General features: G+C 40.6%; 2 protein-coding genes across 5 annotated transcripts in view; one reads left to right on the top strand and one right to left on the bottom strand.

The window, feature by feature from the left end:
• The window catches only part of VPS54, a 43,350-nt gene extending 35,208 nt beyond the window's left edge, over positions 1–8,142 (top strand). The window contains exons 16-20 of one of the 4 annotated variants that reach the window (XM_039126765.3): positions 644–711; positions 2,776–2,856; positions 2,950–3,206; positions 6,450–6,530; positions 7,944–8,142. In XM_039126765.3, coding sequence (XP_038982693.3) covers positions 644–711; positions 2,776–2,856; positions 2,950–3,088 — 288 coding nt within the window. In that variant the 3' untranslated portion in view covers positions 3,089–3,206; positions 6,450–6,530; positions 7,944–8,142. Of the gene's footprint in view, positions 1–643; positions 712–2,775; positions 2,857–2,949; positions 3,207–6,449; positions 6,915–7,943 lie in introns of those variants that run through there. The other 3 variants (XM_039126763.3, XM_039126766.3, XM_039126761.3) reach the window with 3 other exon arrangements.
• A 6,767-nt stretch (positions 8,143–14,909) lies between these two features.
• Positions 14,910–16,887, bottom strand: part of ATVPS33 (Sec1/munc18-like (SM) proteins superfamily) — a 59,609-nt gene continuing 57,631 nt past the window's right edge. Inside the window, exons 23-24 of the mRNA XM_089923926.1 lie at positions 16,548–16,641; positions 14,910–15,262 (exon numbers count right to left, since the gene is read on the bottom strand). Coding sequence (XP_089780052.1) covers positions 15,176–15,262; positions 16,548–16,641 — 181 coding nt within the window. The 3' untranslated portion in view covers positions 14,910–15,175. The remainder of the gene's footprint in view (positions 15,263–16,547; positions 16,642–16,887) is intronic.

Below are 16,887 nucleotides of genomic sequence, written 5' to 3'. Positions count from 1 at the left end.
GTTTCATATGAGACAAAGGAGGCCATGTTGGTCTCATGCCCCACTTCTTTCTTATATTTCTTTTATTTTATAGGAGTTTTAGCGACAAGCATGGTATGCTGTACCGGTCGGTACCGGGCATACCGTACCCGTACTGATGGGTACCGGTATCGGTAAGCCTGACATATCGCATACCGTACCGTACCGACACTTGGTATGCCTATACTTGTGCGGCACCAGTATGGAGTTCGGTACCGGTACAACAAACCTTGGCGACAAGTAATGCTTATGGCTGTCTAGCTGCTGCCAGCCAGTGGCTCAAGCTGACATTGCTCTATGACTACTAGTCTTACTGGTCAAGTGCAGTTGGATGATGTGATTGGCAGGGCTCAAAAAGTAAGCCACTCGCTATTCGTGGTGTTAACACCCTTGCAACTGTGAGCATCTTTATGCCTGATTGAAGGCGAGATCACCAGCTGGATAGTCAGCTGGTTGCTCCTTGCAATAGCCACCTCGTTCCCTCTAATCCATGTCACCTCAGAAAAGAAGTTGTTTCACAGTTTGGATTATTCAGTATTGAAAAGATGATATCCTTTTAGCTTGCATTCTGTCCCACATATTATGGTGACTGGGTCTGATTTCTCTCTATTTGCTTTATCTTCAGGAAGTTATGTATCTCCATCGTATTCTGTCTCAGACTTTGCTGGAGGCTGATGTTCAAGCAATTTTCAGGTGAAAACGTTGATGCAATAAGAGGATCAATTCATAATTTTGAAGTCCATGCTCAGTGTCAGATGAATGCTATGTTAGTTTTAATGCACATCCATCTTTTCGTTGCTAGAAACATGACTTGAAATAGAATTACTAGGGTAAAGAGCTATATGTTATGAATCAAACATGTTAAACAAAAGGGCATATAGATCTAGAGTTGGGAACTTGGTATCCTAGAGCACAATAAACCTTGTATTTTTAAGTAATGACTCTTTAGCATTAATGCCATGCCTTGAGTTCTGGATGTTGCTGGCTTTGGCTTGTCTTGCACTTCAAATTAATAAATGTTATGAATTTAAATCTGTCTTACCCTATATGATGTATATCGTCAAAGTATGCAAATTCTTATTTTCATCACCATTTTGGTCAAATTTTTTACTTGTTTCTTTTACGTATGTCTATATATGTGTATATATATGTAAAAGAATGCTGGATTTCTGATGCTGCATGTCCAGGTTACATAACTTATATGTTACCTGTCTGGCATCAAGCTGGTAGCAATCTTATTATTAAATGCGTGGTTACACTATATTGTTTACTTTCAAGAGTAGTTTGTGACTGCTACCATGGATTTCAAAAAGATACCAAGACACAAATGACATGAAACATATTCATATCAACTAGTACTACTACAATTATGTGTATCTGACTGGTCGTCTTGTTGAAAAGAATTTATCATGCAGTATTAATATGTCAAAATCTTAAAGCAAGCTATGAATTTACCTGATATTAAAAGTGGGTAGTCTATGTGGGATGCAAATTGTAGTGCCCAAATTGCTAGTTAACTTGGTGATGATTTTTGAAGTAAATATATGCTTCAGAATTTCTACAACATCAAAGGGAGCATTCTTGTAACCGATGTTAAGCTTACTGTTTTCTTTATGAGCCTTAAGTTGCATGAAGATATGACTTCTTTACAACTTATAATGTTGTGGGAAAATTTTCCATGTGAAGGGACTCATGGTGCACTAGGCAGGTTTAACTATTTGGTTGTCAGCTTCTATGTTAACATTTTGGTTATGAAATAACATAAAGGGAAACATTAAAAGTCATAATCTTATTCTATTTTAGCATAAGGTAGCCTATAATGTATCATGTGATGCTTGATTTAACACAAACAACCAAGATGGACTTTTGACGCTTGAAATGTTTGCTTGTTGATTCACTTTTCAACTAGAGCACCCGTTTGTAATATCTTTCTACCGGCATTTTTCAAGAGAAAAACAGAGGAAGTGCATCTCAAAAGTCATGCACTTATTAGCGCAAGCTCTAAATAGTGGACCGGATTTAATGAGATTTGGAGTGAGATAGTTGTGCACATGTCACTTTATCTTTGGTGTTAATACTTGAAAAGATGTTCTTTGGGTGATAGGTTTTGTCGATTTTGTCTAATTATTTGAAGATTATGAAATATTTCAAAACAGAGAAAAAAAGAATCTAATAGAATGATACAACTTTGAAGAAATATATTAAACATGTAATAATTATGCCATGTTTTTAATATGGATCTACTATTTAAAGGTGTTAACTCTAGCGGGTATATAGAAGTACTAAGCAAATGACTAAGAGCAAACAATTATTTAAGAATGACTCCAAAACAGGGTGTCAAGTATCAACTGACAACCTGTAATTTTTCCTATGAAAATGATACAGGTTTATATAGATACAATAGGCATAATTTGAGTATAGTATATTGTTTTGCTACAATCTGACAATTATAATGTTATCAGCCCTATGTACTATAATAACATACAGGTTATTTTGGCTTACAGCTGAGTAAACTGTGGTATCAAACTCAGGTAAGCTTCATATAAGTTGCAAAAGAATGAACATGAACAGCATCTGATAAGAATGGGTACTGAAAAAAAAGCCTTAGGTAACAAGTATCATGATCATCCCTTATTCTTATAGAAAATATGAAACACCAAAGCATTTCTTCCAATGCAACCTATATCTTATAAAAATAGAAATGATTGAGCTAGTAAATGCTAATAATAATTACATTTTTTTTATATATGAACACAGGCAAGTGATTCAAATATTCCATTCACATATTTCTGAATCATTCTCAAAGTTGGATGTCAGCACCCCACAAGCCAAGAACAGGTATACTACATATATTGCTGTTTTGTTACCACCAAAATGCTCTATATCGTATCTTAATCTGATCCTCTTGATGCTTGCTGTTTAAAAAACCAGACTATGCCGGGATGTTCAGCATATTCTTGAATGTATTCACAAGCTGCCTTCTGATAACTCAAGTAAATATGGTGTGCCGAATTTTGGTCTTCTTGATGAATTCTTGGCAGAGAAATTTGAAACAAAAGTAGGCCAATGAATGACCATGTAAAGTAGAAGCTAAATTTATCTGTCAGAAGATTGTCATGTGAGAACTTCATTATGGATAAGGAAATGATTCTTAGACATCTGCAGTTACATCGTGCAATTGTGTTCAGGTAACATTTTTTTTGGAAATTGCCTTACTAATGAACTTGCTCGTGGTACAATATACACGCTGCTTTGGACAATAGTTACTGCATTAAATCCAATGAATTTTGACTAAATGGTTCTTGTATTTGTTTGCTCTCTTAAATGTGAGAGTCTTGGCATTGTATAGTACTTAAAACTTTAAAAGTATGATGAATTAGTCGATTGACCCAATGTTTTGAGTCTTTTGACTGTTAGAGACAATATGTCCCTCTTTTGTTGCATGGTTATCTGTGATATGGTAATTTATGATTGATGTATGCGTGTATTTGTTCAATGAGAAATGCACACACTGTGAAAGTAAAAATAGATCCTCTTACAAGCCTGTTTGGATATTCCTACAGGATTGGGTTGAAAATCTTGCAAGATTTGTGGATTGGGCTGCTTATTTAAACATGGCTCTATCAACCAAAAACTTCCCATCCCAAATCTTGTGGGAAGGAAAAAAGATCTCCATGGGTCTTTTTTTCCTTCCTGCAGCCCAAAGGCTGGGATTTGGGCAGGCCCTTGGAAAATACGAGATAGATGGGCCAACAGACACGATTCGTGCAGGGCTTTCAACCCAATCTTGTAGGAATATCCAAACAGGCCCAGCATATGTTCGCACATGTGCATGGAGACCTCGTAATCTATTTATTCAGTGAGAGCAATAAGTATTGTCCAAGATAAAAGTTTTCCTCTGACGCTGTGGTCCATTGGATGTGGATGTATGCTCCCAGAATGTGAATATGCTGTGCACAGAATAGGTGGTTTACAATTTATGTATTCACAGATGTAAAGAGACATTCAGCACTTTGCCTGGGGACTAGGTTGGTGTTCCATGTCATAAGGAAGTACATCAGAATAGATCTAACAATAAAGGTATTCTGACCATTTAATATCACAATTCATAACATTCAGTAATCCTCCTGTATGATTGTTGATAAAGTATAAATAACCATTTTTGGCCTTGAATGAAGTTCCCAAACATGTTGACGTCCTCCATTTTTTTTTCTGAGGCTGTTTCTCTATCCATCCACCCATCCGTCTATCTTCTCCTCCTCTTCCCTTAGGAGATAATATTGCTTTCCATGGGATTGCGGCTGGCCCCTTGCTTTCATCAAGGTAGGGTTGACCCCCTATACACCTATTTAAAGGGATGATGATCTTGCGATTGGCTTGTAATTTTGATTTCCATGTGACATTTTCTTTTTCTACCAGATCACTCCTGTTGCATTCTTCCAAAAGACACCTAGTTAATAGAAATAACCATGAATTTTGTATTTCACTGCTGGGTTAAACTTTGGTCCCTTTCTTGCAAGACGAATTCAATATTTTGGATATGTGGGCCACTTGATTTTCACCTGAGGCCATCTTCCACCGGACTACTTGCAGTTTGGCACAGAAGGGACAGAAAATCCTGAAATTGGATCATGCTTGCCTTTTAAAAGGAGAAATTTTGGTAGAGTTTGGTTCTTATTATGTGTTGCATCTTCTCATTTAAATGGAATTTCTTTCCTTTTAAGGCAGGAGTCTTTCAAAGATGACACAAGGTTGCTAGAGATTGAAGTAGTTTAAAAGGTCTTTCAGGCAAAACCTTCTTATCTTCCAAAGCTCAGATGGTGAAACTTCTGCCCCAGTTACTAACTGTTTTCTCCTCCATTGAAGTTAGAACTAGGCAATCTTGTTTACATAAATTGTGTTTCTTTTTGGTATAGAAGCTTTTGATTCAGTACTTACCAGAATGCTGTGATACTTGCATGAGAAAAAGATCCTGTGACTCAATATGCTTATCATCCCTTGTTAAGTGCTCCTTATAGTCATTCATCTAGCAGTCATAGTCCTATTCTTGTCCATACTACTACAGATGAGGATTCAACTACCAATGGGGAGCAATCAATATTAGCTGGAGTTTAGTGCCCATTCAGTAAGATCACATGCATGGTCAAAGTCCAGAAGTATTAATTAAAAAATTGAAGGAAAGCTATCAGCATGTGTAAAAGCAGTCACTAAGTGGGTTAGTTCAAAGGATGGCGAGGACTTTGAAATTAATAGGTAATAGATTGAAATAAACTTTTATAACTAATGTTGTTGCTTGTTTATGCTAACCTTCTATTAAAGTTTCATGTAGTTATTATTTATAAATTCAAACCCATCCTCTTAAAAGGAATGCAAATCATCCCAGAACAACGAAGTATCAAAAAATTAATTTAAATGGATGGAGTCTTCCTTGCTATCAAATTTGTAGAATTTTGAGGGGAGGATATTGGAGATTGTCAATCTTTCCCAAAAGCACCTTCGATTATAGGATCATGTGTTCATGCATTTATATTTGTTTGAGATAACTCAGGAATTTTATGAGAAAAAGGATATAGTTTAAGATATTCAAGTTGATGAACCAGAGAACTCGATATCCTGTATGAATTATGGATCAATCCTTTATTGAGTTGACTTTTATGCCCATTGGTAGATTTAAATTCTGAGTAGGCTGTAGATGTGCTTGCAAAATACAGGAAGAGAATGGAATATCGGCCTTCCTGTCCAAAATACATGAGGGTGAGTAGTTCAGGGTACCTGTATATAATTTCATACTGGTGTCGATTTTTGGCCTATACTTCAGAATGTTATTGTGATGTGCGGTATATGATGTGGGATGGTATACAAAATTCCTCCTTTGTATTGCGTCAATAATCTAGTAGTGCAGTATGCATTGTATGGAATCATGTTTTATGAACTGCTACTTAAGCCCCTGATGATTTATCTTAAGAGATAAAGGATGAAGTTCAGCCCCTCTGTTAGTTTATCATGACTGGAAACTGAACTAATATGTCACACTTGCATTTGCTTTTTCTATTTGAAAGTTGCAATAGTTGCAAAACATGGTGCTAGAGATAATCTCTATTGGATGTCTAGCACAAATGTGTGTTCTCCAATTTCTTAAGATAGCTATGCAGTTAGGATGATCAATCTCCAAGGATGAGACCAAATCTTTTTCTCTAACATGAATGGTTAATATCATGATATATCTAATTGTTACATGTTGAATTATGTAGAGAATAGCGTCCAGGTTTTGCAAACTTGGTTCTTTTCTGTAATGATTTTGATATATTCCTGAACAAAGTGGTGACAAATGATTGACTTAAATTGTTTCTTTGACCGAGAATGTGTATGATGATATGTATCTTGTAAAAAATTATTACACAGATGTAACTTTGTTTAAAACTTCTTTACAGGTGTTGTTCTTTCCTTTGTCTTTGGATGCCTGATCCATTTTGATGTGAAGTCACTAAGATGCCAGGTTACCTTGAGAAAAGGTTGCTTATGGGAAAATTCACTATCTTGTTCTTACATTTTATCAGTCAAAGTTTTATGCTTAATTGAATCCCCTTTGTTAGAGTCAAGCCATAGTTCCTCGGATTTTTAAATTTGATTCCTTTAGCTACTTGTGCCAGGGATTGTTGTAATGCCGAAGAATGATTTTATTGACGAGTGTATATTTTGTTCTTTGGAACTGGAACTGCTCCTTTTTCTGCTTCTATTCTGTAAGCTCCTGAACGTTAGACATCCCCTGATTGGCAGTTCATGAATTGGTTTTTGTAAAGGCTATAATTTCTCATATATCATTATCAAGATAAGCAGCTGAAAGCTACAAAACAATATCATTATAAGCCAAGTTTGTGCGCAGGCTATTATGAGAATTTTTGTGGCCATTGTGGATGATACCTGACATTATTATGTACTTCAATCATATTTTTATCTGCTTTACGTACCATTATTAACTGAATGCTGATGTGCAAATTAAACATGACATGTATATCATTACAATTCTCATCAGAATTAATAGTGAAAATCTCTGCAGCATGCAACCAATTTGAGTTTGAGGGTGTATGCTGAATTGAGGTTTCTTGGCAGCCTAATGTAGCATAGCTTTGAATGTGGTGCTTTTGGTTCTTTATTTTTGTTTCCTGAGTAATATTGGTGTCTCTATTGCCAAGCGGTTTATTTTTTCCCCAAATTATAATATGTAATGGTGAAGGGTTAGTACTACCTCTTTTAGAGGGAAAAATGAAACCTCATCTTCCAATTTACTAGAGGGCAAGTATGAGAAAAAGTGGGCCCCGAGCATCTGCATCTATTTAGGTTCTCTACCTCTTTTTGCAGTTAGTTTACTTAAAATAAGTAATTGCATTTTGTTTTAATTTTTCATTTGCATTACCCAATTATCATATTGGTGTCACTATGAACAATGATTACTGATTATTTAGGTTAAATTGTGACGATCTTTCAGTTATGAATTTATGATTTTTAACTAGCTTTTTGGAAGCAGCCTGCAACATATGGGGCAGCTATGCTACCACCGGCTATAGCCAGCTTTGAACTGTTTGATGGGACATGGATGTGATATATCGTAATAGAATTTTTATTTTGCTCTGATTAAGCTTCCCACCATAAACATTATGATTTCTTTTTTATTGAATCAAGAGAGTAATTGGAGCTGTGATGAACTTGTTTTGGTCCTACTGCCAATTTATGGTCTATTTTTCATTTGTTCTCTGATCATCAATGTCATTCACATCCGTTGGCCCTACTTCTGCAATTTTCCTTGATTTTTGTGTGTCAACAGATGAGATTTTAAAATTCTATTATCTAGTGGAGTTCTATGAAGAAAGCCTGTTGCTGCTTCGAGTTGTGGTGGTTATATGTGAATATGTATTTTGTTTCTACAGATTACTTTGCCTTCTGCATGTTCAATGGACTCTGAAATGATGATGCTTCACATGGTTTAGCACCTCCGGTGAACAAAGAAGGATTTTTTTTTTTTTTGGAATATATGTACCCGTCAATATTTTTGTTTGCATATATGTCCCTGCAAATTTGTATTTTGCATAAATACCGTTTCAAATATATTTTTTGTCTGGATCAAAATACTTTTGCTGTTAACCACCTTTAGCAATAGCCAATCTAATCTAGTATTTGATTTGTTTAACCAAGGTTTTATCTTTTTTTACAAAATGACAATTACCTTTTAGAACATTTGATCTAGCCTTCAGAGATCAAAGGAGGCTCTAGGGTATCAATGTCATTTCACTTGAAGGGAGTAATTTCAACAATGTTCAGAATCTATGGAAGCCGCGTTTATGCGGAAAATTCATATTTAAGGGAGTATTCTTGCAAATTATTAGCTTACAAAAAAATTTACAATCTAAGTTGAGAGGGATGAAAAAAAACACACACATATGTGTGCAAGGTCAAGATTACAGGGATGGCACTATCTAGAAAAAAATCTGATAGTTTTCTTAGCTATCAGGGCCTCATGTCTTACCTCAAGGGAAGGAATCCTAAGTCCGCCAGCCTGAATAGGTTGATACACCTTGTCTCAGCAATTAGATGCACCTTTTTTGTACTTATTGGTAGACCCCACAGGACGTTCCTTTATAGTCAATGTGCGCTGCGAAGTGCCCAACACTAGAATAGCTGTAACTCCGAAAATAGAATAAAATAAAGTAAAAACAAGCTCTGCTAGGGTGTCCATGCATATCCTTTTTTTTTTATATATATATCCTTGGCCGAAGTAATGGGGAAATCTTCGGATAAGATGAGGCTTTAGAGGAGAAGGAGATCCCTTGAATGCTCTAAGAAATTTTCGAAAGCGCAAGAACGACTCAGAGGTGGAGGGGGTCCCAAAAGTCCACGTCTTTCGGCAGCCAAAACTATTTATCAATCGTTGCCAAGAAAGTCAAACTTCATTCCCTTTGATCCTTCTTGTTTTATGGCTTCAGTTTGCTTCTATTTGTTCCTTTCTCTGTTCTTGCCTTTCATAAGTTGCTTTAATCAACTCGAGCTTATCATTACTCATGTTTGTTTAGAGGTGACCATGGATTCAAAATGTGTCGAATTTCTGCATGCATAGTGTTATCATCGTAAAAAAGACAAAATAAAAATTGCTCTATCTTATCTCTTTACAATCTCTGCAACAAGATTTTTCTTAGTCGTTCCAAACGTAGTGCAAAAACTAATTGGTCTGAAATGGCTAGGCTCCATTACATCCTGATACTTTGGTATCAAGATAATATAAGTAGTCTTCTAAGCATCCGACATTGAGGCTGTCCTGAAAAACAGCTGGATGGCCTCCACCATCTCCCTCCTAATAATGCTCTAGTATCTCTCGAAGAATAGAGAAAAACTGCCACACTTTGGAGCTTTATCCTCCAGCAAAGCTCAGATCGCCCCTGCACCTTGCCATCTGAGATTGGCTCAATAAGACCAGGATGAAGCACTCTCTATTATCCCAACTCCAACATCTAGGGGCAGAAAGTTGTAGGTCATCTTTCGGTCGTTGCCCTTTGTCCACCTAGATCTGAAGAACTCAAATAGCACATGTCGAATGTTGCTTTCCTCCACTATTTGCCCAGCTTCATCCTTCAAAGATTGGACTAAATTTCTCTGCCTTTTAATGATAGTAGACTGATGGAAGAACCAAGTGTTCCTATCTTCTTTCTCGATCCACTAAAATCTAGACTTTTATTGCCAGAAAACCTCATACTGTCGCAAGAGTGAGTAATGAGTAGCTAGCTTCTGTCGGAGATCAACTAGCTCCACTTTTGATAAGGCACTACTACTCTCCTCCCTCCTCTAAAGATCGGCAATGGATGCCTCCACCTTCTCCAGGCGTCTAAAGATATCGCCTACCACCTTCCAGTTCCATCTTCGCAGCCTCGGCTTGGTGAGCTCCAAATTTTCGGGTGACCTTATGCATAGCATCCCCTCGCACTAGAGCCTCCCATGCCCTCCGGACGATGTCCTAGGACTGAGGATATGACAACCACAACTTCTTGAACCAGAACGGGCTGTGATGGCTAGTGCTGGAGATAGTGTTGATCAGGATAGGGCAGTGATCCGATGCAATCCGAGGAAGGTGACGGACCTGATAAGTGGGAAAGCACTAGATCCAGCTAGCTGAAGCCACAGTTTTGTCAATCCTCTCCCACATTCTGGCACTACTCAGTTGGATGTTACACTACATAAACTTTGGTCTAGAGAAACCGAGATCTACCAATCAATTGGCTGCCATAAAGTCACGAAACTTTCCTTTTTTCTACCTTATCAGTATAGGCCTTACCTCCTCTCCTTTTTATGGACCCCTGGATGCAATTAAAGTCACCAGCAACTAGGGTCGGAATACCTTGAGCCACAAGGTTAGTCAGCTCTCTCCACACGGCTCTCCTTCCTTTGTAGTCAGTACTGACATACACATCCGTCAAAATCTAAGAAAGTTCATTGGGTTCTGAGATTGTTGTTACAATCTGCTGGGGGTAGTTTTGGAAAACATCAACCATGGTTGCTCTCTGCTTCCAAAGTACAATTATTCCCCTGACAAACCTTAAGATTCGATGCCATAGGACTCTCAGATCGTAGGAAACCGACGCAGAGCATGGAGGAGGCTGTCTCTAGAGAGCTGCATCTCACACAAAAAATAAATATTCGGGCCATGCACCTGTATCAACCTCAATGAGGTAGAAAAGGAGGGCTTGTTTGCCCTTCTACAATTCCATACCAAAATCTTCATTCCACCCAAGGCAAAGATGAAGGGAGACTAAGCTCATTGGTTGAAGCCCCCTTCCCAAGGTTCTCATTTTGGGCCGGCCCACTATAGGTGGCTCCCTCCTTCACCCCCAACTTCAATGCTTCTTTTGCTCTTCTTATAGCCACTAAGTGATCCCCCGAAGCAGAGGAAGGACATTCCGGCTGCTCCCCAACCAGCCCACCCCCTCCAGTGGCCTTTCTATCGGCCTGCTCCGCCATCATTATCGATGGCCGAATCGACTCCACCACCTCATGGGTTGCCGCTCCACCCTCTATGGTCGTGCCTGACCTCTGACCGTCCCCAGCTGCCAGTGAAGACTCCGAAGGCGCTGGAAAAGTGTTGGGGTTTGTCGGAGCCACATGGCCCGTCATTGGAGCCGATTGTGGCATGTGGTCAGAGGTTGGAGTATCGCCCAGCTCCGGCTCACTATCAGTGTTGTGCCTGCGATCCATAGCGGATTCAACCACTAGGGGGACTCGGGCCCAGCATCAACAACAGCCCAATTAGCGGCATTGGGCCAGCCTAGGTCCCCTTTGCGTTGGCCCGCGCCCGCTTCTTCCGCTGCTTGGCTCTTGGGCCTCTTGTTCGAATGGTCCAGGCCCACGTCCATCATCGCCACCGATGGGCCGTCCTGCACTTCACCTGGCCCAGCTTCGTCGGCCTCATCAACCGAGTCACCCAAGTCGTTAAGTGGGTCAAACCTGATCCCGGTGTGAAGTCCCCCCTAAGTTGACCTAGTGCCTAGGTTAACTCCCTCTCTGACCTTTCGGTCCTTTAGGGGCGAATGCCGACGTGCCACATACGCTGGTTTCTGCCCACCATCCGAGTCCAATGGTGATCAAGTGGAGCTCAAGTGGTTGGGGGTGAACTTGGCCGTGAGGACGACGATCCCAGCCCAGATGATTTTGAGTTGGATCGGTTGTCTTCCTCAATCGCTCCTGCATCTTTGCCACCCTCGACAGCTAGACCTTGGTCGTCGCCAGCCAGAGGCCAAAGATCAGCCTTCGAACTAGCTCATCCAAGTTGGAGTCAAACTCACCACTAACCCCTGGTCTTTGATCGCCTCCACCACTATGGGAGTTGGAGATCTTGCTTGCTCTTGCAGATCCCCGACCTCTGCGCCGGAACCGGTGCTGGAAACTGGCATTCATCTTCCGCATGCTCGATCCGCCCACAGATGAAGCAGAAGTTGAGGACATTCTCAAAGACAAATGGTTGCCACAGAACCCTGTTTCTTCCTTTGATTTGGATGCCCGATGTCAACGGCTTGGTGGTGTCGATGGCCACCTTCACCCTCGTGAAGCCCATCTTTTTTTGATGGTTGGTGATGCCGACAACTGAGACGATCTGCAGGATCGTCTTCTTCTCCCAATACTCCACCAGAAGCCTCGACATACGAAGCCAATTCACCGTCGAGCTGACAATGTCGAGACCCAAACAAAATCGAGAACCCAAGGCTCCATTGCTAGAAGCTACCCCGCCACCACCCAAGGGCTGCCGGAGAGGGTGTTGTCCCAGTCGGTCTCTAATTTAAGCCTCATAGCCATGTGATCGTCAGCGAGAGGGAAAACCTCTACCTTGTATTGAAGCTTTCCACCCGTCGCCATCCATTGCGCCGGAACATAGCAGCCCAAGCTCTGGATGACAACTGCCATGCTCTCCCATGCTCGCCTGGAAGCCTCGATTCTATCTTCGGACAGCTCAAGAACCATCATAAAGTGCCACCAGAGATTTTCCACCTCCACCTTCGAGATTTGGTGGGATGTCAACCCTCTTGCTTCGCCCAACTAAGCCCCTTCACCTTGCCTGGTGGAGGCTGCCTCCAGCTCCCGCCAGTGGAGGGACCTCCCTCCTCCTTGCCCCCTCTATCTGCTATTACCCCACGCCCAAAGTCGCCGGAAAGTTCGATCGTGCACAAACTTTAAAGCAATCGCTCTCTGGAGCGAGACTAGTTGTTACTGGTTGTGCAGTGGCTTCTCTTCATAGAGGTCTTCTACGTTGGCATTCCGTATCTACATACACAGCAACAAGAACTCAAGGATTCCATTGTGGCTCTAAAATCACTACATAGATCTGCTGTTCAGTGCAATTACCTTCGACAATTGGCTATAATGCTGCCAAAGAATCCACACGAATCATGCTTGCCACCTCGGGTTTTGTTATTAAGGACCCGTCTTCCAGGGTCGTGGCTGCAGGGGGCAGTCAACTTTTCGACATATCGGTTCCAGACGCAGAGCTGCGGGCCGCTTGGGCGGGCCTTCGTCATGCCCAGTGTGTCTCACAGGCCAGTTCCATCGTTCTGGAGGGAAACTCGGCCACTATCATTAGTTGGATCCCGAGGGGGGCTCAAGGGGCAACGGTTACGTCCACCCTCTGCTCCGAGATATCTGGATAATGGTGAGAGATGAAGGGGTCTTTCAGGCCAAGCATGTGTTCCATGAAGCTAATGGGGCTGCGGATTGGGTGGTTGCTTATGTAGCCAGTCACTCCGGCAGTATCCTATGAGGTGGTGATGAAGAGTTGCCCCTGACACTTCGAGGTATTCTGTTTTTTGATTTCATTGGGTACATCCATACTCGTCAGGTATGATCCACCCGTCTAAGCAAAAAAAAAAAAGTCCACACGATTCAAATAGCATGGAAAAGCCTATTTCCCAAAAACCTATGTCTCACATGCTTGAGGCTATGCCCCAACAGCCTAGTCTCAAAAAACACAGACTAATGTGGATGAGAAAGATGAAAAAGCCTCGTCACCATAGGTACAAAAGAGGGCTCGCCCACTCCCCTGCAGTTCCAATAGCAAGAGTTTCATTAGAGAGTCAAGAAGAGTCGCCACCCATGGTGAGTTCCTCAACCGGTACTTTAGACGCCCCTATCGTGACAGCCATTTGAGCCCCTATCAGGAAGACACCCTTCCATATGCTGGTCTTTTGGTCAGGCAATTTTGAGCTTGACTCGCCAGCACCCATGTCAACAACCTGCACCATCCCAGCTCTCGTTGAAGAGGTGTCAGCAGCGAATTTCCTGCTTCCATTTTGAACCCGAATAGAAGGTGGTCTTCTGCCATTAGCATTTTCCTCGACCTCATTAAGAATTTTGGACCTTCCTTTCACCCCTTTCATCACCTGCTCGATAGGCATCCTTCCACCCAGGCACGGTCATAGTGTCCCACTCCTTTCGTGATTCCTCCAATTCCTCCTCCGGAAGGAAGGATGTATGTAAAGTGGCGTTGGAGAGAGGCGACTTCCTCCTCCGAGATCTTATGTTGGTGAGGTTGGCCCTGCACCACCCTCGCCCACGATCACCCCTTATCATTTGCTCCAGAGGAGGCAATCTTCCTTGACCTTCGTCCTGCTTGGGTTAGTAGCCATTTGGAGCGGAGAATGAGTATCACTTCAACCAACCACAAGGTGTTCGGAATAAGATTACAAAGAGAAGCACCATCCGACAAGGTCCGCCGTACCGGTACCGATCGGCGTACCGGTGGCGGCCCGAACCGGTCCCATACCGATCCGTACCGGTGGCGTACTGGTCCGAACCGGTGGCGTACCGATTCCGTACCGGTTTTTCAACAATAAACTACCGATACCGGATTTCACGCTGATCCGGTACCGGTCCCAGGCTGGACCGGTACGTACCGGCCGGTACGGACCGGTACGGCAGACCATGCCATCCGATTTTCTTGTTAGAGAACATGATCAACCTGCTGTTGCTGCTTCCCTAGTGTTTACGATTCAAAGGACGTGAATAATCTAAATCCATGCCTGGCCCTTGTGTTTTGTATTTGGCTAGGGAAATATTCAAGGTATAAAGAATAATATAGACATCAATGAAATTTGTTCAATGATGACTCTGGTGTTGGTAGCAAAAAGAATAGTAGATATGCATTATAAGTAACTATCCTTCTCTTCATCATAACTATTTTACCTTGATACGACTCCTGAGGCAAATTGGTTATAGGTTGTCTAAGTTTAGGTCGAGTTCACCGGAAGAGCTACGTAGTCCATTTGGGTCGACGTTGGGCTATGAGGGACTCAATGATTCCTACCTCACCCTAATATATATTTGGCAATCTCAAATAATGTACTTTCAAATATGCAATTATAACAAGTGCAGAAGACAACCGATCATTGTTTTTCCTGGTTCAAATACCTTACAAAGTCAAATTGGAGCTGACCAGAGCAAACAAAAAAGAAATACCAAGCAGTCAATTCAGGGCTTGGTTCTTCTGTTCTCAGATTAGAAATATGATGTACTTTTACTGTAGTGAACTTGCAGTCAAAACTTTAACACCCAGCAATGCAGATATGTAGAACGACTTCACAGAGCCAAGCTGGATTGAGATGCAACTTTCTTTCCATTGTTTTCAAACTCCTTAAGCGTTGCTCATGAGTGTTTCAAGAATTGTGTTACCATTCACCATCTTTGTAGTGCCAACAATAAAGTCATAGCCCATTCCTTCCTGCAGCACAAGTAGAAAGAAATATGAGCGATCTCTCTCTCTCTCGTAGGTGCATGAAAAAGAAGGAAAGCAACTCCTCTGTTGAGGACCAGCAAGATGTTCAATATGGTTTATTTGAACAGATTAGATTGCTAATGTCAATATGGGCTACAATTAAGCACGTAAAGCTACTGACTGCCCCACTCTTGTCTACAGTAAAACTATAAAAACCGTTGATGATTTAGTTGCTACTAAATAATTCTATAACAGCTAGACTAAGGAACGATTCTTTTATTTTTGTGATGAGCACCTTAGTAACAGGAATCTTCTACTTAGGTTGGTGCACCAGCTTTAGAGTGTCTTCGGAAACTCATTCTTGTACCCGCTTTCCAAGTGTTTTCTTTCCTTTTCTTTTTTTTTTCAAAGACCCACTTCCCACACCTCTGTATGGGCACCTGCTTCTTGCAACTACAAGAAGCACTAAATTAAGAAACGGGTGGTACCAAGAACTTCGAATAAATAGACATCATGGTAAAGCAGCTATTTTGGATCTTGCAGGAAAATGTAAGATATGGAAGTAAAACAATACATTTCAGTTTCCTACATTTGAATATAATGAATGATTTTAGAATCTTTTTAAAGTAGTGTTTCTCCTTTAACAATAGAATACAACAATTTTCAACTTTTTAGCATAACACAGAAACTTCAATACGTGCCTCCATATGCACCAATATACTTCATAGAGTCACAACAGATATGCAGAGCTCAACTTATGTTCCATTGAACAAATTAACATGATTTGATAGCAAATAACAGAAAAGCTCATTTATAATGAGGTTCGACAGTAACTAGTTGGATACTATTTGATAAGCCATAACCAGAATCTCTTTCTGTTAGATGAGCCACATCGAAAAATTCTACGAAGAAGCCCTTAGTATAATTTGATAAGCATATCCAAGAATTAATATTTTTAGGCCAGAAATCTGACCATCCAAACATAGGTGATTGATGAAAAAGAATATAAGAGCGAAGGCTCTGGCTCTTGGAGAATAGTTAGATGCTTGTACAGTCATACCAATCAGCAAGTATTTAATAAACGGATCAAAAATTATTAAAATATTTCTTTTGGCTGTTTTAATTACTTGAACCTCATGCATCCTATCATGGAAGTCCTTTTTTTTCACTAGAGGAAATCATGCAGTTTCTCTTTATTGACTACCGTGAAAACTCCATTATTTTGCAGCTCAAGGTTATACAACATTCAAACAGAGCCAGAAGAGATTGTGCCCAGGATGATATTACATACCTGTGAACTAAGAAAACGAAGAGCAGCAATCTCTGCAAAAGTTACCCCTCCAATGAAGACCACTAATGCTAGGGAACGACGTCCATCCATAAGCCTGGAAATTGCTCAACAAATATTATTTACAAAATAGATATATGAAATTCTTCACAGCTGAAGCGAGTTTCGGACCAAGGCCTTTGAGAATCAGGCATAAAGGCACAAATATATTTAAATTCATGAAATTATTAAAATGTCGTTTTGTTATATCTATTATTCTAAGTAATACAATTTAGATGACAGTTTGTTTGTGGTTGAAATTGTTAATATGGTGCAATCAGTAGAATTAATTGCAATATGTATT

The sequence above is a fragment of the Phoenix dactylifera genome, chromosome 6, assembly GCF_051530095.1.
Source record: "Phoenix dactylifera cultivar Ajwa chromosome 6, Ajwa_hap1_PhDact_Kaust_v1.1, whole genome shotgun sequence".
Classification (NCBI taxonomy): domain Eukaryota; kingdom Viridiplantae; phylum Streptophyta; class Magnoliopsida; order Arecales; family Arecaceae; genus Phoenix; species Phoenix dactylifera.
This window is presented reverse-complemented; position numbering and strand designations above follow the sequence as displayed.